Raw genomic sequence first — 25,407 nt, 5'->3', positions numbered from 1 at the left:
TCAGAAAAACAGAAGAAACAGAAGAGTGAAAAGTAATGGAAACTAAGGCATGAGACCCTGTCAAAGAGAGGGGTGGAATTAACTACCAAATACTGTTTACATTTGTCCAGATTTATCTAGAAGGACATCACTAGCAACCTTAAAAACAGTTTCAAGAGAGTGGTGTTAGTGAAAATATTCAGCAAGCTCAAAATGTTGGGCTTCTCAGCTACACTGTAAAACGTTCATAACAAGGCAGGTTGAAGACTGTGAAAAAAAAGGCCTTTGCCCTTTTTTTCTGTTTGAGGTGTACTGATACTGGGTTTTGGAGACCATGAATGGTATTAATATGCTATAAAACATTCATATAAAAATATATTCAATATCACACACTCTGATTTACTGCCAGTTATTTAAAGACATTAAAAAAAAAAATAACACTTACCTCAAAACTAGTGACAGCCAGTTGGGATAAGCCATCTACATATGGTCCCAAAACTTTATGCTCTCGAACTTTAAGAGATTGTCTACTCCTTTGGGAAGTAGACAAGGAAAAAGGAATGAATGAATCAAAGCAAACTTGGAGGTTTTTCTAAGTACTCATAAACCAAGACTGCAGTTTCGAAAGAACTTTTTTTAATGATCAAAAAATATCCTAAATCTATTTTACTTACATTAGCAAAACAGCATGAGGAATGTCTTTTATACTCTGATTTCTATTTAAAGTAAATTACTATTTAAAAAATTCTATCTCTACTCCCAAACTAAATAGCCAGCACACAGAATACTAGGCTAGGCGAGGTTGCTTTAGCAAATGAACTTCAGTTTTCAAACAGGAGGAAAAGAAAAGAAAACGAAGCAAAAAACATGCCACGAATGAATTTAACCTTAAGGCTATTTTATAAATAGGCACATTCTCAGTATATAATATTTTAAAGTTCTGACCAAGTAATGAATAATATTTAAGTATTTTATTTTTAATTAATTTTTTCAAGTCTGTATTGATTTACGCTGCTTCTATGCTGGCAATTTTATACAGAAAGTGATATTATAGTACAGAAGTAGTTTGTAGTTACTGATACTTATCCTACATTTAGAATTGGCTCTGCTGGTGAAGATTTTAGGGCTCTTTTGAATTTTAAATGGCAAACATGGTTGGATATCCATCCGAATAGCTTATCAACAGATAATTGAGATTAAAAGAAAAGCTATACATATTATGACCATGTTGTATATGTCATCTTTTTCATGGCATCAAATATTAATCACCTCTCGAATCAAGAGTCAACACTTGGCATCACTCATGTATGGAAAGAAGGAACAAAGGACCACTGAGTGCTTCCCAAAGTCTTGGCATTGTTCCCTAAGAACTTTAGAGTTATCCCACTTAATGTTAGAAAAACCCTACAAAGTAACCTTATTTAGAAACTATTTTAAGGATGAAAAATTCAATATGACGATGAGCAGTTCTGCTGCACTCTAAACAAAGGCAGACCAAATGCATGTCTGCAAGAGAGATACTTTGATACACACAGATTTAGAACTCAGCTCACTCTGCTTGCACGGCCAGAGAGTCTTTAATGGTATTCATGAGCATGAAAGAGTAAATCTAGCACAATACCAAGTGCTTGTGATGGTGTCTAACATCTGGAATTCTTGTACACTGATGCTGGCAATATAAACTGCCACAACCACTTTAGAAAACAGTTTGGCAGTGCCTAATAAAGTTGAAGATTCAGTATTTGTGACCCACAATTCTAGAAACTCCCTCATTTGAAAACCAGAACTGTATGAGAATGCTCAGAGGAGTACCATAATGATAAAAAGTGAAAACCACACAACAAATGACAGGAGATGGGATAAAAAAATTATACTATAATCATACAATGGAATGCTAAAAAGTAGTGAAAATTAATGCATTCTTACTTCACACATCAGAACAAATGAATCACTAAGGGGAAAAATAGCAAGTCACCAAAGGACACATATACTATAATGTCACTTACAAAGTTGAAAATTATGCAAAATTATATGTAAACTATAAAGAAGAGGAAGATAATGAGAAACAGAAAATTCATAATAGTAGTTACCCTGGGGAAGAATGGGATCCAAGAGGAACATATATGGGGCTTCAAAAATATTAGTCATATTCCACTTATTAAGCCAAATGGTGAATAGGGCAGTCACTGATTTTATTATTCTTTATACTTTACACGTATTATAAATGTTCTCTCATGTGCATTAAATAGTTCATAACTTTAAAGTAAATATAAACATTTCCTATGATTGGGTCACTTTCTTGGCACCCATAATTTTAATCTTATACCTTTGATTATACAGCCGCTAAAAGCATTTAAAATATTTTTTAATGACATGAGAAAGTGTTCATTATGTTACACAAAATATTCAGGATATTGAATTGCATTTAGAGAATGATCTCAACACACACACACACACCCCATAAATTTGAAACACAGGATCAAAATGCGTCAAAATATTAAGAGTGGTGGTATTAAAGGTCATTTTTATTTCTTCTTACATTTTTCCTATTTTCTAAATTTTATATAAGTATATATTATTTTTAAATCAGTAAGAAAATTTAATTAAAAAAGTAAATGGCCTTTTCCTTCTTGCATAAACTAACTCATCTGGTTTTTATCACCTGGTTTTTAAAAATATAGATGCCTGGGTTTTCTCAGGGGTCTACTGAATCCCAGTCTCTGTGGGTAGGGCTCAGACCAGTGTATCTTCAAAAAACCCTCTACGTGATTCCAATGCACAGCCTGGGAAGAAAACGACTTGCGTAGGCTGGGTCTTTGCGATCCTTCAACCATTTCTCTTCAGTTTAGAGGTGCTGCTTTCTGACATAAATGGAAAGGCTACTGGGTCATTTTAAACTTAATTTTAATGAATAAACCATGGTGGTAAAAATAATACCAATAGTAAAAATGATTTTTTAAAAATGGCATATATAAACAACTTTATACATGAAGATAGCATAAACTATGTATACTGGGTATACCAACAGACTTTGAGAGCTGATGATTTCTCAGCAAGTGAAGTGAAACCAGAGAAGTGATCAAGAGCTCAAATAAATATATTCACTTCCAATTTTAACTTCAGGATCATTTAACATTATTACCCTCTGTATAAGCTTAATTTCAACCACTAACTTACCCTTTGGGATCTAAAAGATCCCGAACTTTCTCATTATAAATTTCCATATAGGATACTTCAACTTTAAAGGTCTGTGACTCATTTTGCTCCAGAGAGATCCTTTTAAATAAAGCACAGCAGAGCCTTGGAATAAGGCCCAGCTGCTCAGCATTGCCCATCATGGAGAAGGATTTTCCTGAGCCTGGAGAATTGAAAGTGGAAAGAAAAGAGGGTAGAAAAGGACGCAAAATATAATCATACAATTTTTCTACATATATCAGCTAAGGTCACACAGCAGAAGTGGCAAATGTGTCCCTCAAACTCTGCCTTCGGCCAACAAGGCTACTATTCTTTTTATTATACTCACGGCCTCTGGTTTGACTCTCATTGTGACATTAAGAGGGCACCTCATTTATAGGTCGATGTGTATAAATATAACCACTAAAAATAGTATGTATAGTAAATATGAGCTATATGTTATCAAATAATATTAACAGTATTTACCCCCAAAATATTTTGTTGTGCTTTGATATATATTCTCTTGTCTTGAGTCTCTTAGTTGTCCTGTGATATGACAATAGGCAGTGTTATGATTTATTCCAACTTTAGAGTAGAAATAATGGTGCTCAGAGAGGTAATGGCTGAGACACTAGTATGTTTTTGTTTTGCTTATTTCAACCAACTGTATCACTAGCCTAGGTTTAGTAATCTATCATCATTTTGTAGCCTAGTGAGAGTCTTCTGTATAGTATGATACTAAGTGTTTTTTTTTTTAGTTTTTTACTATGACATTTATACTGAGAAACTGAACATTATTTTTCTAGTTCAAATACAGGTTAAACTATAATTTAGGAAAATGACATTTAATAGTTTGAAACTAGCTTTGCTCATTAACACCAAAGTTACTCAATTACCAAAACCGTTAAATTGTCAAAAAGAGGGTTACTGCTGATCATCTAATTCAGTTAAACCCACAAAGTCAGAAGCCTTTTTCTGCTGTTTCCCTAAGTGTTTTTATTTCTCTTTTAAGAAATGCACATTTAATATGACTGGCTGGAAATAAAAGCAGCTACTTACCTGTCTGTCCATATGCAAAAATACAAGCATTATACCCCTGAAAGGCTTTTTCAAGAATTCCTTCCCCAAGACATTTGAAAACTACTTCTTGACCTAAAAAAAAACAAAAGAAAAAGAATACTTTTTCTTGACACATTTGTATTAATAACTAAGTCCCAGTTACTGGCATTCTTTCAATCCAAAAAGATGTTAAAAGTGTATTGCATGTCTACTATATGTAAGTATAAGTATTAAAAGCTTAACAAATGCAATTTTATTTACTCTTCTAAACTATAACTCCATACCTGGATCAATTTATGATTCTACCCATTGCTTCCTTCTAAGACATTTCTCTAGGCATTAAAGTTTTCTTTCCATATGGACACAGCCATAAAATTTGGTTTAGTCTCTTCTCATGAGTTCATATTAAATGTCACTAAACACGAATTCTCTGATTTACCATTCTGGATTCTGAGCTTGCGATGAGCAGAAACTATGGTATGTGCATGCACCTCTGCACCTAGTATGGTGCTAAATACCTGCCAGGTGCTGAGAAACTGTTTATTGTTGGTGGAGGTAATGTGTTGAGCACAGGCACCTTTCACCTGTGTTCCCATGGGTGGGTTGGAGACAAGTTCTCCTCCATGAGCCTATCTACAGCTTACTGCAGCTCTTGGGAGTGCTCTGTCATGTGCTATATACACTATGGTAGTATCTGTAGCATCCAGCTGAACAGTAAAAGTATGAAAATCTTTTTAAACACTTAGGTGGCATTTACTACCCTTTGAAATTGGTGACTTTTTAACATTCATTCCGCATCAGAGAATTAAAACAATATTCTTCTTCCACTGTGCTCTTATAGTCCTTAGAATGTTCCCTATTATAGCATTTGCAGAAACTACTGGTTTAAATACTTTCCTCCACTGTAATGAGAACCCCCTGATTGATGTCAAGACTATAATCTGTTTATCTTTGTAATCCTGGTGCCTAGTACAAAATGCTTAATAAATGTTTGTTGAAAGAATCAGTCAGTTTAACCTTTTTATCCTACATGACAATTCCTTTCACATTTGGAAATAATGCAACATAAAATAAGCTTCTGGGTGTATATTTTTCTTTTCTGCAAAGTTGGATCTGAGTTCAGCAGCCCCTTGTTATACTATGACATAGCATGGATGCAGAATAGGACTCTTAAAAGTGTGTAAACAAGAAACAAGAGTAAGTTTTGACCTTTATATTGGTGAAAAATAAAATTCTGACATGAAATAGAGTTAGACTGAGGAAAAAGGTATTTTAATAAGCTACTGTTGGGAGAATAAATGAATGCAGCCATTGTGAAGGAAAACCTCATAGCACCTATAAAAGGGAATATGCCCACACTCTGACCCACAATGAAGCATTTACACTACAGACATACTACCACAAGGGGCTCATGTAAAGGGATGTTCACGGCAGCATTATTTATAGTATTGTAAGTTTGAATCAACCTAAATGTCCATTAGTAAGGGAGTGGATAAGTACAATGTGACTATTTTATATGATAGAATATTACAAGTAAAAAAAAAAATTATGTGTGTAAACAATGCTAGAGTTCAAAAACACTGTTCAGTTAAAAAAAAGTCACATTCGGACTGTACATGTAATGTAAAAACTTATGTCAAAAAGTGTGTGTGAGTGTGTGTGAATGTGAGAGAGAAATGTCTATGAGTACTAAGGTTTAAAAAAATGGAGAATAAAATATACCAAATTTATATAACCTTATTTCTTTATTTCTGACTTCTAACATCCAGCACACAGCCTGGTATCTAAGTGGTATTTAAAACATGTTGGCAGAACTTGTGGATTTTCTTAAATAGTAAGAGGCTTTCCTCAACACACAGGTTTGTTATGAAAACTACCTAAAGATGTGTGTGTGCACACATATACACTCTGAGAATAAGGTATTGTCAAAATTATTATCCACTAAACACACACTTTCGAGGTTGCTTTTATGTTACAGTTAAAAATGATAAGGTCTTGTGCTCACTAAGAAAATATTTGACCCATCCTGTTGCTGATCTTTCATACACATCAATATTTTTTTTCTCATATGGTTTCTCAAAGGACTTTCCTTATTCCACATGTAATCCCAAGGCCCATGCCAAGAGGTAGGTCTTAAATCTGGAACTGGGCCCTGTAGTGTAGAAGATTAGGAATGAAACACCGCCCGTGCTCAGATTTGAGAGATGGATCACGGTTCTCAGCCAGACTGAAGTGCCATTCCAAGGCATTCTAAAATCACTGCTTTCTTGTCACAAGCAGATGAATGGAGCAATCATGTTTGATCCTCTACACTGGTTAACCAACTCCCAGGAAGGGAGTAGAGTGACGGTGGGGACAAGACACTTTAAGACTTGGCTAGGTCAAAAATCCTGACCTTAATTCATGATTTCAATTTATATTTAGTAACTTGAAAAAAAAAGGCAAGAACTTGAATTGATGAAAGGACTCAACTGCAGAGAAGCACTGTGGTCAAAGCTTTTACCATGCCTACATAGAGCCTGAGGTCATTAACCAATCAAGAGTTGATATCTGTTCCTGTATCAGGGAGTGAAACGTAATACTTCTGATTTCTGCTCCCAATACTGAGAAGGCTGGAATTACAAGGAATTATGAGGAATTATTTTCTCAATGTTCTTTCAATCACAATGTTCCTTTTTCCTTGGTAGGAATGACCTTTTAAACAAGTTTAAAAAAAAAAACAGTGTTACAACTACATGACATAGGTCCGTGATGTCAAGTAAAAAAACAACAGGATGTGTATACTAAAATTGCATGAAAAATAAACCAAATGATCAAAGGATTCTTCAGGATATAAAAATATGAGAATAAATTTCAGTTTAGCTTATAAATTATTGCAAATACTAAATAGGATATGAATTGACCTGCTGAATTTTTATAATTTTGTTATTGATGCAACTAAGAAGAAAGAAGAGAATTTTTATTAACTGCCCTATATGCAATGCCTTTTACATATTTTATATCACTGAATACCCAGGAATGGATCGATAAGGAGATTGAGACTCTGAAAGAGTAAGTCATTTGCCCAGGATCACGTCACTAGTGAGTAGCAGGGCCTGGATCTACCTGTATTGGCACCTGAACATTAAGGCTGATGCCCACCCATAATAGGTTACTCATGCTGCGTGACCCTGGGCATCAGCTGCTCTCTCTTTTATGATCTCCCAGAATTCATCACACTGCAGTATATTTTTCTTCTACCACTGCATTATGAGCTCCTCGGAAAACAGTCGTCGTTGCACCTTAGCAGAGTACCTGGCGCACAGCAGGCACTCTTACTGAATTCGTCCTCTGTTGACACTGCTGTTTTCAGATTAATATGTATTTAATTGGGGAGCCTTTTTCTCATTTATGATGACTGAGGCATCAAAATATTGCTTGTTGAACTTAAAAAAAAACGTTTAATTGCATTAGAGGCTTTTGAAGTTCTAATGAGCCCGTAAAGACTACTATAGCCTCTGATAAATAAGGCACTGGGGTTTCAATAGACATGTCGACATAATATATATCTATTAATTGGATAATTTTGATAAAAATCAGAGATTACACTTTTACTGACACCCACAGTAACCTCCTGAAACTTGAAACAAAATATATGTGACCCCAAACAAATAAATGAGCCTTTCTGATTTCCACTAAATACATACACATGCTTTCCAAAAAGTCAAGTTCTTTTAGCTAAATATTTAGTTACATTTGACACACTGAAGATAATTCAAGTTTAACACATTTAATAAAATTTTAGTTATAACTAGGCAAGGAAAATTCTGGAAAACACAAAATGGAATATGAAAAAGTAGAAAACAATTATTTTGTGTTTCTGAAAAGAATTTTTCTCCTTTCCATCCTTAAGTAACTTGAAGCACAATTTATAAAAGAATACAAAGAACTATTGTCAAGTTCGTGTATTTTTACAAATCTAAGCAAGACTGGATTCCAGAGAGATTAGAATACATTTTATATGGTTTTATGCCTCAAGGGAAATTATTCTCTTTTAAGACAAGAAATAACGAACACTTTTCTACCTCTGCAAAGATACATCAACCTTAACATTGTTTTATGGCTGCTTAGCTTTTCATGGTATGCTTAACTGATGTAATCAGTTCCATATTAGGATATTTAGATTATTTCCTTTTACTTTTTCTGCAATACTTATCCTCACATATTTACCCCTGTGCACTTTTCTATTGACTTTACTAGGCAAACTCCAAAAAATCAAATTAAAAAGTCCTCTATAATGCAAGAGTCATTTTTTTCTACATTTTCCAATAGTGTTTTGGCTAAGTCAATAGGAAAAAAAAGCCTCTTGTTTTGTTAAATTAAAATTTTCTTTTTTGTAGTTTATTGCCCATTTGTATTTATTCTTTTAATAAACTGGATATTTGGGTCCTATGTTTATTTTTATAAAGCAATTGGTTTAGTCAATGATCTTTAACTTAATAATTTTAAAATGCTCATCATATATCAAGAATATTAATCTTTGGTTTATGTTGTAAATATTTTTCCCTAGCCCATTATTTACTTTCAGTCTATGTTGTTCTTAGTTGTACAAAAGCTTCTAGTCTTTCATATGCAATTTTTTAATCTTTTCCTTTATAATTTTTACCTATGGTATAAGTTATGCTTCCAAAATCCTTTTGGATTATGACCTAAATTATATAGATATTCACCCATATATTCTTCTAGCTTTGTTGTTTTGTTCTTTTACAGTTTTACTTTCAAACTCTATTCCTTATTAGCTGTGTAACCTTGGGTAAGTTTTTAGTTTCTTCATTAGTAAAATAGCAATAACAGTTGCTATCTACTGAGTCTGCTGTATGATTTAATACGGCAATACACGTAAAGGCTTTACTGTAGTGCCTGGCCATATGTCTAGATTATATTTTATTAGTTAATATCAGCTATTAATATCATCCCTTAAATCTTTAACCAACTATAACTAATTCTGGTACAGAGAAGGAGGTGATCATTTAATTATTCTCCTTAAAAAAGTTCTTCCATCTTTGCAACAATTCTCTGAGGCAATCCAATTTCAAATATAAAAGGCCTCTGTTCTTAGAAAAAAGTTTTAAGGGAATCATTTATTATCATTTATTATTATTTCTCTAGCTCCCCTAGAAGTCCCAGTTTTAAAATTCCACTGAGAAAGAAAGGGGTGTGTGTGAGTTGTGTGTGAACAAGTGTGTATGTGGTGGGGTGTGTATGATGGTATGTGGGTGCATTTTGTGCATGTGTGTTTTATGTGAGGGCTGTGTGTGTGTTAAGGGTATATGTGTTTTGAGTGATGATGAGGAGAGGAAGAAGGACCAATATCGTTATTTGGACCAGGATATGCCAACCCATGCTATCCAGTGCAGAAAAAATACTGATCATTCTCTATAACACTAAGATATCTCAAGAAGTTATAGGGTGAAAAAAATAACATGTAAAATTGTATCAATACAATTGTGAATAGAAACATATGCTATAGAGTTCCCCCTAATTTTCTATTCAGGTGCCTTTTTAGCTGTATGAATCCCTGGCTGGCGTTATACTTAAGTTTTTAGTTAGGGCACCACTGGTACAATAAGAAAAATCTATAAAAAAGGCCAGATGGTCAAAGCCTAGAACTGTATCCTGCAGACTCTTTATACAGCCTCCTGTCCTTAACATGATCAGCTCTCTATGAAACACAAATAGTGGCTACACTTCACTCAGTAATAGAAAATATTAAATATCAAGACCCTTATATGGTCGAGTAAGGAGATTCTGGTTTACCCAAAAGACTGAAGGGGTTTTTTTTGCTTTGTTCATTTCTATTTTTTAAATACAGCAGTCCCCTTTTCAGCATAGGAAAAAATGACCTGCCAACTGCTTTTTGAAGTTCAGTTTACAAAAAAAAGGAGCTGTTTATGCTGCATGGTGGGAATCAGGGAATCCACAAAAGATGCACTCTCCCTACCCTAAATGGTTCCCGACCACAGTTCACTGAAACAGAATGAAGAGCTGTTTGTCTAGGGGATCATGAACCAACCCACTAGGGAAAGCTCAGAAGTCCTGTGGGAAGGAGGAGGATCTAGGAGTATTCGCTCCTCTCCTATACAAGCTGAGCAAAGCCACAACACTGTCAAACCCAAGAGCCTTGTGGCTTTTGAGCAGGATCGATGCCAGAGAGGAGATGGCCACTCTGCAGATGTCAGCTCCACATGACTGATGCAGGGAATCCACAGGGCAAACTTTTCCTCACTTGTGAGTAACCACGACCAAGATGCCAATTTCCTCTGTGGGGTTTATGATTAGACCTCTTATAACTGTGTGGACAAGTCTTAAAACACAGGCATGCCCAACACAACCCACAACACAATGTCAGAACAGTGCAGAGGGCTCCTGTATGGAGTTTCTGCAAGAAAAGTTGCATACCTGATCCACCCTGCCCTGAGTCACATATGAGACAGATCTTCGAAAAGCTAACACCCTGAGTTTCCACACTTGTGCATAATCTGTCCCTACTGGGAATGGGAGCAATGGACTCAAAACTACTAGGCATATACTCTGAGAGTTGGGTACCCAAGGTAATTCTCTCTCTATAGCAGGACCTTAATAGTGTAGTGCAGAAGAGAAACTAGGGATGGAAGGAAAAAAGCACCTATCATTCACATGGGTAAAATATCACAGTGGGCTATGTTGTACGAAATGGGAGAACAAAATGGGAGTTCATAACCCTGTCTTATTTGCAATCTCCATTAAACAAGGCAGTCTCATACAGATCACGGTTGAATAGAACACTGCACAAGGCAATGCAAGGCTGACGTGACAGAATATTTCTTTTTCCTGAAAAGCTACCTGGAAGAGCATTCAAGATTTTAACATGATCAATAATTTTATCAGTTTAAATAGTCTCCTATTTTCTTTCTTTTCTCATTAGAGTTAGAGTGGAAAAAAAATGGTAAGCTCAGTATTTGTGATTTGGAATTCTGGGGCCTGCTCATTTATGAGGGTGTTTTTCCACTTCTAAACAGGGCTGACGGCCATAGTGATTTTGATGAGTCTGAACCTGGCAGGTGGCCCAGCTCCAAATCAGAGCACCTGGACAGTGCAAGAGCAGACAGGTTCTTCACACATACCTAAAGGGGTGAGGAATGCCTAATCCGGATGAGGTTTCAGTAAATCCCTCTCTCAAATAGTGCCATTTTCAGAAATTGTCACATGTAGTGACTTTAAACCTGGTTTAAATAATCAAAAACTACAGAATTCAGAAAAAGGAACTAAGGCTTTATGGCTTGACTAGATGACACTAGGTTTAAATTTTAATCAACTATAAAAGTTTTGCCATTAAGGGACCTGGTAAAAGGATCCCAAGAAACTGGGTCATGAGGGTAAAGCTTCCATGGTGATATCCAAGGGCAATCAGCACTACAATACTTGAGAGTCTTACTTGTGGCATGGCATGAGTGACTCACATCCTGATGGATGTTTCCACCCCAGTGACAGTGCTGGGACTAGTCATGAGCTGACAGTGAAGCTTGGCTCCCTTTTTGTTGCCAGATAACGTGGCTGAGTCACCAAGGAGGAGGTCAGGCTTTGGTGCCCAAGATGAAAGAAGAAAATAAGCCACCTCACCTGTGAAGATTGTCTAATAGAGAATGCATTTTTGAGTTATTCAGGAGGGTATTTTTACATAAAAAAAAAAAAACTGCTGAAAAAGTAAATATTCTTTGTTTCTATCTGCTCAACAGTGTTTTACACTGTCTCAATATCTCTGGACTATGGGGTGCATGATATTTACAGCACTTGAGTGGAGGTTACAACAAAGCTGAAATCAAACACAGGCATTCAGAACTCTAGAGAACTTCTGACAGGAGGGAGAATGCCATTAGTATTATTCTTGGCTAGGTTCCAAGCCAGAGCACTCTAATCTGATTTCCTGAACACTGCCTCTCTTGGGATGAGAGAGAAGAAAGGAGAGCCTGGGACTATAGTAGAATGCATAGAATCTTCACACATCATTGTCATTGACCAAAATCCACATTTACCACTGCTTTCAGCTCTCTCACAGATAGCAGGGTCTCTGAATCCCATCTATAAAATGAGGACGATAAAGTTTCTACCTGATTGGGTGTGTTGACAATAAAATGACCTGCTGCAGGTAAAGGGATTCGCACAGTGCTGGGAACCCAGCGCTCAGAACTATATTGTCTATTGTTATTATCATCCACCCCTCCAAATATAATTAAGTGAAATGTCTCTGGGTGCCAATAAATATTCTAAGGAACAGATGTGGACAAAGAAAGGAAAGTGTGGAAGAAGGTGGGATTGGGTGGGATTAAAAAACAGGGAATAGAGATGAGAAAAAAAGAGAAGCTTATCTATCAACTCTTCTTAAAAAATTAACAACATTAGCTTAGCTCATTTATTTCAGAGAAATTTTTCTTTACTGACCTTCGTTTATCCAGTTCTCTGAATTAACCAATTCTCTCCTCCATTCGTAAAATACACTGACACATGCCCACTGTATGTTAAATCACCCAGCTGGGAGGCTACTCTCTAGACTCCCACCAGCTAAGTTATATTCTTACAAAGGGTCAGTGTGTTTGCTCCTAAAATGGTTTATGTTAGTTGTACTTCTCTGTAATTACATAATTTACTTAAAGGCAAAAAAGAGAACTGCTGATTCTAAGATAGCTAAGTCGGATGCTTAGAAATAACTTGATAAGGGTGAGTCACTAAAGGAATTGTCAAATTCGGTATGAGTGAGACAACTTGTAAAAGACTGTAAAAGAAAAATCTAGAAAGATTCTGTAGATTGTTACATAAATGTCTTTTAAGATAAGATGCGCTATTTATAATGAATCTCTAACAAACATTTCAAGTAGTCAACCACTACTGCTTCTCATAAATATAGGTAAAACCATGGTTTTGATAAATCTAATAGCTAACAATTACTGAATATTTACTCTGTGCAAAACACTTGCCTAGTGCTTCATATATACTCGAATACTAAAATAATCAGTACAAGATGCTAAAACAACTATTTTGGAACTTTTTAAAAAACTGGTTATATTTTGCCTCCTGTCAGCTTAGAATATAAATTTTGATGCACGGTTAAACAATGTGACACAGATATCATTTTTACCTTTGAACACATAAAATCTGCCATTATGGAATAGAATCAAACATGGCTCTCCTTCTCAGAGGAAGAGCCCAGGGCTTGGAGACACTCAACTGTCCCCTCGCACTATAAAGCAACGTTTGCAGAAATTAAAACCTTTCTCCTGAATTGCAGGGTATTAACAATGCCTAAAAACGCATGGCTTCAGCAAATTTGAGCAACATGCCATATGGCAAGAATTGTTATATGATTTCTAAGTCAACAGTTTAGAATTTCTCAGGCCAAGAAATGTTAATGTCCACACTGATACCCAGATATGCTACCACAAGACTGATTTTTTTTTTGGTATGAAAGTTTATAGAAAAATGTTTATGAAAAATATTCCCCTACAAGAAAGAAAATTGAATGCAAGGTTACTGAAATTCACTGTTATTTACCAACATGACACATTTTAGGCAGTGATAAAAAATGTGGTTTTATTGTTGAGAAATCCTTAATTGAAATCAATAGTGATTTGAATATTTACAAAGACCTATTATCTGTTATGATGCTCTCAAGTTTATTAGTATTCACTATAACATAATAACTTTATAATCCTAAATGTGGATTAATGTCTATGTGTACATGTGGGGCTACAGGGGAAGATGCAGGTTTATGTAGAAATGTCGTGCTTTGGGTCCCCAATTCTGCAGGTTATTTCTGTATTTTTCTTAGCCCTGGAAAAAGGTTTGGCTTTAAAGACTCAGAATTATGTGCCATCAAGCATTATTATACTACCTAGGCAAAAGGTAATAATAATAACAAGAGATATTTAAAATGTAAAATGTCTCAAAGCATGATTCAATGCAATTCAAATGGCTTAACAAACAAGCCTTTGATTTGCCTCTGAAAAGGCCACTTTGATGGCTGTGTGGCCAGCATAAAATGTCTGATTCATGTTTTATCAGAGAGCTGGAAGAGATTTGAGATCATTCTAGGTCATATCTCCTCCTTTCACAGATGAGGAAACATAGATTCCCAATATTTAGCAGTTTGTGGCAAAACCAGGTCTCCTAAACACCAGTACAATGTAGTCTCTTTCCAAAGAACTGATGTTACTATCCTTACTCCTGCTACAATGTGACAATAATAAAGATGCTAAATATTATGTGGGCTTTTCTTATGTGCTAGGTAAGGGCTTAAGTACTTCACATAAACAGGTCATTTGGTCCTCAAATCAACCCTGTCAGATCAGAATTATTATCTTTATTTAGCTTATGAAAAAACAGAAGCAAAGTGAAATTAGTAACTCACCCGACCTTACACAGATAGAAGGTGAAGCCAGGATTTGAACCCAGTCTGACTTAAGAGCTCACGGCCTCCTACCACTCCGACCAACCAACTGCAATGCCATTAAACGTACTATAGACCTACTTATTGTATTTCTAAATCAGAAAGCCTGAGAGTAGCTCTTGCTATAGCTTTTAATAAGTGGCACAACAGAAACATAATTGAGAATTTAACATTTTATATATCACATGAAACTTAAGAGTCTTTGTTTCTCTTTGCTCTTTCAATGCACACACTTATCTTTCTCTCCCTCTCCTGCCCTCTGTCTCCCTAGGTTTTGAGAGCAGCCTTAAGAGCTCTGATTCAGTATCAATGATGCCTTTATTCATTGAGCCTGAAAAATAGGTTGGTTTCAGAAAATATGTGCTTCTCCTTCTCCATTTCCTCTATTTCCCATCAGAGAATGAATGCTTCTATCTTAATGTTTCTATTCACAAGAAGAAGAAATTGCTATTTGTTAATGCAGCGAAAGAAATCAAACTACCAATCAACTAATCTACTAGTAATGTATTTACTACTCAGATTATTTACAATAAATGAAAACAAACCTGAGAGAACAGCAAGCAAGAATTTTAGTTTTTGACTACGTGGTCAGTCACAATATTTGTACAATAGGGAAATCTAAAGAATAAGAAATTTTCTCCCCCAATTTTGTAAGTAGATATTGTTCTATAAGCCAAGAGAATCCTATTTCAGGGCTAACTGGATCATGGTATTTGATGTGATCATGCAAACTAAAATTTAGTAAATTTTAGGCTATCAGTATGTTTAAATATCATTTTTATCTCTTTAAGTATTTCTGAGCATACTATTTGTAATGAAGAGGCACAGAAATCTTGAGTTTCACATTTGAATTTTATCGTCTGTATTTAAAGTTATTTTTAGTAAAAAAAAAAAAAAAAAAAAAACAACTTTGTTCTACATTCAAGGACATGAGTGATACTGCAGAAGGCCAGAATGGTCTTTATGGGCATTGATGGAGAATGTGGAAAAGAAACAATCTTCCTTAAGCATTATTTTAACCACATCACTCCAATGGTCTCCTTTTTTTTTTTTTTTACCATATCGGTCTGAATTCTTAGTCTAGTTTTTACCATTTCCTATTATTTAGCTTTACTCAGCATGTACAAACTGGGTTTCCCACTGCTTCCCCCAAGATGTACCTTCTGCTCAGACCAGTGCTATACAACCATGCTCACTACTACTTCTACATCTTCAGTTATGGAAAAGCCAAATGAAGTATCATTTATGGGCACCTTCCATTAATCAGCATGTTAAGTTACCTACTTAATCTTTGTAACAACATATGAGACAGGTACTATCATTTCTATATTACCCATTTGACAGAAAAGAAATTGTAGCTCAGAGAGGGGTTGAAGTAAGAGAACCAAAGAGGGTGTCCTAAGATTTAAACACAGATTTGACTTTGGAGCCCATGTACTTTTCTTGATATCATGATGCTTCCTCTTGTCTGGATGTTCTCTATACCATCATTTGGCTAAACCTATGCTAACCTTCTATATCCAGTTTTAACTATACCTCCTCTATGATGCCTTTCTAGGCAAATGCAGTCTTTCCAGATTTTATTTCCCCTTGGGTTTTCCACAGTACTTAAAATCTGTAAAATTTAGAGTTTAACTAAATATTATCTCAAAATGTTTACTGTTGTTTGTTAAGCATTCTTTTGCTTTCCAACTTAGTTTTTTAATTTCTTAAGGGCTTTCTAGGCTGCACACACAGTAGAGGTTTCAAGGATACTTAAGGAACTATTCTGAGACTTTTTGGCTTCCTGGGTTATATCAGAAAAACAAACAATAACACCGAGCAGAGGCACAAAATGGATGTGGGGAGCCATAGAGCAAAAGGTGGGGAAGGGAGACTGGGGCTATATAATAAAAAACTTTAAATGACATCCCAAGAGTATAGATTTTATCTATAAGTGATGAGGGATCCTTGAAAGCATGTGAGAATTGCATGAGTAGAGTTCTTATTCAGGACGATATATCTGGTTGTAGCCTCAATCACATCAATTGAACAGAGAAAGAGATTGGACTTTGCATAGTCACAGCATTTGTCCTCATTTGTTTCTGTGACAGTAGGAAATGTTTTAGTTTTATTGTTTATTTAAACCCAAAATCACGCACCCAGCACAAAAATACATCCACAGAGCTAACAGTCAAGGCAGATTGTTTCAGTTCTCTAGAATTTATTATCTAAAGTTCCAAAGGACAGATAAAAAGATAAATTACAACCTACATTAAGAACTATTTATTTGTGTTAATAAAACGCATTGCTGAAGTTGCAGGAATGATGTTTTCAAAAGAAAGGCTAATTTACCCAATGTGAATAAATGAAGAAATTTTCCTAGTTCAAAATTCTTAACTTTTGAAAAATATATATAGCAAATAACTTTCAACAAATTTGCTTTATGTGGCAAGGAAAAGGCTATCAATAACATTCCTTACAAGCAAGTAACTTCTTTCCTTTTCCCTTCTAATCTTTTAAGATATACATCCTCTCCGTTCTTCCTTCATGTTTTTTATTTTTTAAGTAAATGGGAAAGTCATTCAGCAGATATTCTTATATATAAAAATAAAGAGAAAATACTCATTAAGGTTATAAAGTAATGGGGAACACAATCAGAAGAGAAGAAATCAAAGACTTCCTCCACTAAAACGAATGCTTCTCTCTTAGGCTAAAGCAATTGTGATTAACTCCTAGGAAAGGCTAAGATTTACCAGTGATCGATCACAAATAACAAAATTAGCAATCATTTGTGCTGGAATAGGGATAAAACGCCTCATGGAAAGAACATTAGCAAAATGTGGGGCTAGGAGGCAGTGTTTCCCCATGGAAGGTGTAATTCTCGTTCACAGCACCACTGACTGCTTCAGAACACTCGTCCTGAGCAGACCCTGGACACCAACAGTGCACTGTGCTTTGCTTATGTAGAAGTGTGCACCCTGAAAGTTAACGACAAGGCACAGCCTGTTAAATCTCTTATGTGACAATCACCGCAGCTACCACTTGCGGCTTGAGGTGGTTCCCCATTATCTCTAACCCTTGGAGCACCTCTGAAGATACTAATATCCCATTTACAAATGAAGAACCTGAAGCTTAACGAGGTTGAAAAAAACAAACCTGCCCATGGCTTCTCAGCAAGTAGTAGCTGGGCCTGATCCTGAAATCAATCTGACTGACTCCCAAGCCCATGCACTAGACTGCAAAGAATGAGTGTGAATTTTATGGGAAAAACAGAACTCCAGAATAATTTTAAAAAAAGACAGACATAATGGAGGAGGCCAAAGGCCCAACTGTCAAGTTCAGAAAGAAAGCCAACTTACCAGCATATTTTGTAGTGTTAGATTCATCCATGGACCAAAAGCAATAATCAAAGGCAAATACCTGTATAAAACAGAAAAATATGAAACTTAAAAATTAATTAACTTCTTTGAGTACATCAGACTGCAAAAAATAAAATTCACTGATGAAGATGAGGATGCTAGTACTGTCTGATTTTAAAATAAAAAACAAAACACTACAGGTTTGCTGCTTTGTTAACCCTGAAGTTTCTTTTTAGACTACATTGATGGTTATCTACTTACATCAGAGTTAAGTTGTACATGGAAATTGCTATTTATCTAAAATTCAAACAAGCAGACATCTTAACCAAAAAAAATGTTTAATGACACATTTAGTGAGAAAAAACAACTGACTTCTCTCCAATTCTACAGTTCTAGCATCTGCTGTAACCCTCCAGCCGGATCTCCCACAGCTTTTCAATAAACACTAAAGTAATCGACTTTTATTTAAACCAATTCCTCCTAATTTTCCATGATGCTACCATTTCCAGCATAGCCAAAGCTTAAAACTTCCCACATTCCCATTTTGGACTCCACTCCCTCTTCTGTTTCAGCATGCAATCTTGGACTAAGTATTGTTAATAAATCAGTAATTCATGCTTGTATCCACTGATGTCCAGTATAGTTACTGAACGCCTACTATGTACCAGGAATGGCTGATGCTGCCTAAAAACTGTTATCCAATTGTTGTTTCCCATGCATGTGACCACCACTCATGTTCTAGCCATCATCATCAAATACATGAGGCAACATTCCCTAAAGTGTGCTCTAAGGCAGCAGTCCCCAACCTTTTTGGCAGGTTCTCCTATGAGAATCCAATGCTTGATGATCTGAGGTGGAGCTGAGGCGGTGATGCTAGTGCTGGGGAGCAGCTACAAATACAGGGGAAGCTTCACTCGCTGCCCTACCACTCACCTCCTGCTGTATGGCCCAGTTCCTAACTGGCCGCAGAGCACTACGGGTCTGCACCCAGGGACTGGAGACCCCTTGCTCATGAGACAATCCATGAAAAAATATTAAAACATGGTATATTTTGCTCTGTCTGAAAATCTCAATATTAAAAGCTCTGAAAAGTCCTGCAGCAAATAAACCCATTTAATTGTTTACCTTTTTATTTCTCCAGTTAATTTTGGTGAGGAGACCCTTTCTTGAGTAATACCTGTTAACATGCCTTGAAACCAGTGTTTTTCAATGTACCTCTTAGTAAACTTTGCCCTGACTCAGCGGCTACTTTCCTGGGCTCCTTGTTACAGCCTTTTCCCCCTTGCAGTCCAAACAGCAAATTACAAATCTGCCATGGACAGGAACCCTTTAATGCTTAACCATTTCCAAGCAAACAAAACCCAAGCACTTTGGCCTGGCATTTGAGACTGACTGCAATGAGGCCTTTCCAGCTTATGTCCCCTGACTTATTTATGCTTCAGCTGGACTTGTCAGCACTTTAGTGTTACAAGGTACAATCCCACCTCTGTTGGTGTTCTCTTCATTTTTACCCTTCAAAATGCTTCAGACTCCTTAAGGCCCAGTTCAATGTATTTTTCTTCCAGGGAGCATTTCTTGGTTCAATCCCAAGGAATTAGCTTTCCCAATTTTCTGAACTCTCATAACACTGTTTAATCCTATTTTTGTGATATTTATTCCAACTATTCTATTTTTCCCTTATCATGTGTGCTAAGGAGATTCCACAACCTCCTTATGTCATCTGTGCATACGTTTTATCTCCACTGGTAGACTAAATTCCTTAAAAGGAAGAACCATACCTGATTTGTATTTGTATCCTGCAGTGTTCAAAGTAGCTGCTTTATAATTATTTATTGAATGAATAATGGCATTGAGAGCTTACATGAAAGCTGATACTCGCTACATCATCAAGACTAAGTTGTGCTCTGAATAGTTTCAGCACTACATGTATTTTAATGATTTTAAAATTGATCCAGGTATGTACACAACTTACATCATCAATCTCAAGTCCAAATTCAATTTTGTTACTTATACAAACATTCACTCTGTTCTTACAATACACAAGGCTAAAATGAACAGCGATGAAACAACAGTTTCAGCCAACAGAGTGTGGAATGTTTACTGCATTCAGAGGGCTGTTCCAATGACTTGAGAGACCACACAGGTGTAATTCAGTTATTCTTTCCACCTCTAGGCAGGGCTGAACTTCAACACTTCTCCTGAGAGATGAAGATCTGTCTTGTTTTTAAACATTTCCAGAAAAGGAGATTCCACAATCTCCTTTTAATGGCATCCTATAACACTTAATGTTTATTCCCATGACATTTTCTTTTCCTTTGGACCTAAATCAACTCTCCTTAAATGGCCAGTAGAGACTCTTTTCCAATTTTTAAGTATCTTTGTTTTCCTCTACAGTCTCAATGAATTCCTCTTAGTAGTTGCTAAAATAATAATTTATTCCCTACATGTTAATTTTTCCATATCTGTCTAAAATTTCTTTTTAACAGTTTGCTATTTTACATACAAAGTTCAAAAGCTAAAGATTTACATTCCCAGGACACTACTTGAAATAAAAAGAAATTTTAGAACCTCAAATTTTTAGGGTCTACCTCTCAATGATAATCATTCCAAATTCTGTGCCAAGTTTCATATCTAACAGTTAATAGCTTAAGGTTGTTTTTGCTCATAAAAAAGATAAGTAATTTGCATTTTAAGCATTTGCCACCTAAAATTCAGAAAAGTGTTAAAACCGTGCAGAGGAGAAAAGTACTGATAGATACAACTGTTCTGTGCTTGTCAAATACCGGCCTCTCCCTGACTGTCTCAAATTTCAAAACTTTTGATCACAGGCATTTAGAATGCCCATCCCTCAAACCAGTCATGGTTATTAGTTTACTAAACATTTACCAGTAAGAAAGATGAAGCCCAGAAATCTGAGAGAGTTGCCTAAAAACTCAAAGCAAATGAATAGAAAAATTCTTATTTAATGCATGCAACAAATGATCACCTCCTCTATGAAATTCTACAGCACTCTGCATCTCCCACGGCACTAGTTCACATGTGGTCCTATTTTATACCTCAGTTGTTCAGTATGGGTCTCATCTCCCCTCTAAAGCCTTTGGGGGCAGAAACATTGTCTCATGCACCTCACGGTGCCTGGGTCAGTACCTCATGCAGAGCAGCCACTGGACGTAATATTTTCAATAAGTAAACATAATACCAGAAAAAGCTGGAATGCAGACAAGAACATGGAATAGATGTGAGGACTGTTATAAATAAGAAGAGGTTCAAACTGCAAGATATGTTTTTAGATGTTTCATTACTTTCAGATGCATGTTTTGGGAGAACTTGGTTCCATCAATGGTGAAAAACAGATTTTGTCACAAGATGAGCACTGGGGTCCTCTTTCGCACCATCGTTCATTCCATGGTTCATATGGATGAACAGGTATGGCCTCATCATATATGACTTTTAGTATGCAAGGAAATGAGAATGATCATTTAACTATTGGTAGAATAATTATTTGTTATACTGTTACTAAAACAGTTTTAAAGATGTTTATAATTTCTTTGTATTAGGTAGTCCAATCATTTCTCTAGCTATCTCGTTAGTACTATAAACTGTTCACAAACTATTATCTTTCTTTTCATGGCCAAAATTTACCTATAATTTAATGACATAAGGTTTGTAACAAAAGGGGATATGATTTTCTTGGGTTTTACAGAAGTTTTCATTTTCTAATACAAAATCCACTGATATTTCAAAGGAGATAACAAACCCATTTTCTTGAGTTACTCCTTGGAAACTGACCACTTCAAATAAAAATAAAATAATTTTTCCAAAGCCAGCACATTAGAGAAATATGTGCTTCTAACTCATTTCATTAGCATTCCTAAATGCTTATTTCATCTATTCATTATGAAGTCACCAGTATCTTAACTGTAGTGTGGGAGATGGGGGACTTAAGGGATATAACTGAGCAAAAACATAAATCAAAATTGGAAACCGAGTATAAATTTCATATTTCATCAATACCAATCAACACTATGAGAACTTTTTTTGTAAAGGCACCCATACCTTCCAAGAGCCTTCAACTAGAACAAAGAGCCAAAACTAGAGATGCTCTCCAGTTGTTTTTAAAATCTGAAAGCTATTGTCTTCATTGTTTTCAATAAAATGTGACTCCACCTTCTCAGAATCCCACTCCTTCCTCTTCATTTGCAACTTGTAAAATTCATATCAGCATTTAATTCCCTGCAGCTTGCAGTCCACATCTGCTCCACCTTCATCAATCTCTTAAAAAATGTTAGCTTCGCATCTTTGTAAACCACTGAACAGCTAGTAAAGTTACTACAAGCTGTTTTTAATAAGGCAAATGTGTTGAATGTTATATTCTGAGGCAAAGTTCTAGGACTTAGGAGCAGAATGCAGCATAAACTCCATTCTTATCTAAAAGTCTAATCTCTGAAGGCATTTCAGCAAAATTCAATTTACAATTAAAAAAAAAAAAAAAAAGGAAGAATCGTGTACGTTCCTTGAAGAACCAGAAGGCATCAATGTTCTAAAAAATGTGATCCAGTAATCATTTTCCTGATCTAGAAAAGGCAGTAGTAAAAGTATTTTCAATTGCATTACCTCTGTATCCTTTCATTCATTCTAATTGTATGCTTTCTGTAATGTGTTCTACTGTAAAATGTTTAATCCAGAAAGCAATCAACAAATACCTATTTGCCATCTTTCTTGGTTTTAGGTACCCTAGGGTACTCAAATATGTATTAGGCATGTTTTTTGTTCTCTAATCACTTACAGGCTAGTTAAAAAGACAAAACATAAGATAATTATTCTTGAAAATTTTTAAAAAAGCACATTTTCAAAATCATTTAAATAACTCTCACAACCCCTCTCTAGGCAGAAAGTGATTAACCTAATACGTTTCTCAAGATAATGTAATTTTATGCAAAGAAATATCTCCCAACGTACAACAGATTTTTTGTACAGCGAGTCAAAGCCCACTCTCTTTCAATTTCTCCTTATTAAAATCTTTCAATATCATCTCAAATGTCACTCCCTTATGAAAACTTTAAGGACACTATTCCTTATTACTCTGAATTTCCTATCTAACTAGATTGTGTGTGTGTGTGTGTATGAGCAAGCGTACGAGAGATCCTCTTTGTTCTGCTACATTATTCATTCTTAGAGGACAAGACCTTGGTTTTCCTAATGTTTTTATTGTCTATTATTAGCAACTTCCTGGTAAATTACCCTTTAATTAATGATCTTGTAAATCTGTATTTTCACATGATGGCTGCTTAAAACAGTATACATAGTGAGTATGAATCTTTCAGCAGCGCTGCTGTATAGTAGCAAACACAACAAGTACTTTGTCAAAGTCTCCATTTTCACTTCATTTGTGGAAGTGACAAGACTGGTGTCACCCTTAAGATATTATTTGTGTGCTTATTAAATTCCCGCCCATTTCCTAAAAAGAAAGAAGCAAGCTCCCTTATTTATCCATATATCATGTAAAGAGAGAACCATCTCATCGGCTCTAAGAGCTTCCACCAATGACCAAGAAATCCTCTGGGTGTATTAAATACAGTGGGAAATCCAGAGAAAAAATAAAAGAAAATGTGTAAGAGAATTCTGCCTTCCTCTTCTCATCTCCCTGCCAAAAAAAAAAAAAATCATTCTTCAAGACCTACCTAAATGTCATCTTTGATAATGTTTCCTTGACTCTCTGTGAAGTGTTTATTCCCTTCTCTGTGCTGTTGTAGTTGAGAGCTCCACCTTTCTAATGCAGTCTACCTAAATAATTGCACATTTTACATTGAATAAGGACTGGGAATTTAAGCAAAATGTCAACTAATACAATGTTGGCGCATAGTAGTGACAGTATGCAGCAGCTAGTGTTATCAGTACTAATAGTATCTACTGATGGGCTCCTCTCATCAGTTAATAGTACAGCTACCACATATGGAGTATTTATTATGTAGCAGGCACCATCTTAGGTACTTTACATTTTCGAGCTGAGAGGTTTCCTGAGCTAAGGACTGTGCCAATTCATTTTTTTATTCTCTACAGGTACAGAAGAAGTAATCAATTAGTGCTCAGGATTTGCTGAATCAGAGAAAAGAGAAAAGGCAAAAAAAAGGTCCATATGGCCATGAGTGGAAGAGTTGCTACAGATCATTGAGTTTGGTGTCAAAAGCATTAATGCAAAACACACTAGCTCCTAAATCCAGAATCAAAAGGGCTTCCCCTGGGGAAATAAAACCCCACTCTAACTCTATGTGAACTTGCTTTGTTTGCATTAAAGAGTGTGTCTCTCTCCTCTCATTCTGTACTGTCATCTTCCTCTCCTTGCACTGTTCACATCTGCAGACCTGGCTGCTATTAAGAGTCTGTTTTGGCTACTAACTACTTTGAAAACTGAGCCCAAGATCTTTCCACCAACCTCCATTTCTCCACCCATTTTATAAATATTGACTTGCCAGTGTCTAATGTTTTATGGTTACTTTTCAACTTTGTCAATTTAAGAGTGAAATTAAAAGACACATGCCAAATTGTTCATATTTTATCACACTGTGTTATGAGAATTGAGTCAGACAAAAAAATATTAAAGTACTATATTCATGTCGTGTTAAAATTTTCTTTTTAATGCCAACTTTCAACACTTTTCTCTCATCTTTTTTCTAATATCAGAGATGTGAAGAATCATTTTAAAAGAAGTTATCTTCATTCATCTTGGAGAAGCTGGATTGAAATTGAAAGGAAAAGCCCAACACTGAGAGTCTGTCTGATCAACAGAACTGTCTTCACCACTGATATTTGCAAAAGCAGCTCTGCCACCACTAACTCCCGCCTGTGTCTGAGTATATCTGCTCCTGGGCACCAAAGGAAGAGTACCAGAATGATCACCCTTAATACTGGCAACTTCTATTGATGGATACCATCTTCCCATTAAAAAAGCTGTCAAGTAACTACTATCTTTCCACAATATAACTTATCATTTTCTTTATGCATGCCTATATATGCATACCATATTGTTTGGTATATATGCATACCAAACAATGTCTGGAATTACACAGTCAATATTGCCTGACTGTGAGAATGTCAAAGCACTTTAAAGATTCAAAGCAAGACAACAGCATCTGCTGCACATCTACAAGCAGTAAGGAATTGTTCCTGATCTCAGAAAATTCAGTCTAATGTAGGAAACAACTACTCTGTGGAATGTACTACTCTATATTGCAGTTCAAATTTCTAAGGGCACATGGAGAAGTATCTCTTCAAAGAACTAATTCATCTTTGCATTCATTTAATAGGCATTTACCGAGTAGTTGTTATGAGCTAGTTAGGACAGAAATAAGAGTGTCCTAGTTATAAGGATCTCACATTCTATTACAGGGAAGTAAT

At 35.7% G+C, this 25,407-nt stretch overlaps 1 protein-coding gene across 1 annotated transcript in view; it reads right to left on the bottom strand.

The window, feature by feature from the left end:
* The window catches only part of KIF13A (kinesin family member 13A), a 175,878-nt gene that overhangs the window by 67,347 nt on the left and 83,124 nt on the right, over nucleotides 1-25,407 (bottom strand). Inside the window, 4 exon segments of the mRNA XM_015587289.2 lie at nucleotides 425-512; nucleotides 3,157-3,337; nucleotides 4,213-4,305; nucleotides 18,013-18,073. Coding sequence (XP_015442775.1) covers nucleotides 425-512; nucleotides 3,157-3,337; nucleotides 4,213-4,305; nucleotides 18,013-18,073 — 423 coding nt within the window.

The sequence above is a fragment of the Pteropus alecto genome, unplaced genomic scaffold, assembly GCF_000325575.1.
Source record: "Pteropus alecto unplaced genomic scaffold, ASM32557v1 scaffold121, whole genome shotgun sequence".
Classification (NCBI taxonomy): Eukaryota; Metazoa; Chordata; class Mammalia; order Chiroptera; family Pteropodidae; genus Pteropus; species Pteropus alecto.
The sequence above is the reverse complement of the archived record's forward strand: the minus strand, read 5'-3'. Positions and strand labels throughout refer to the sequence as shown.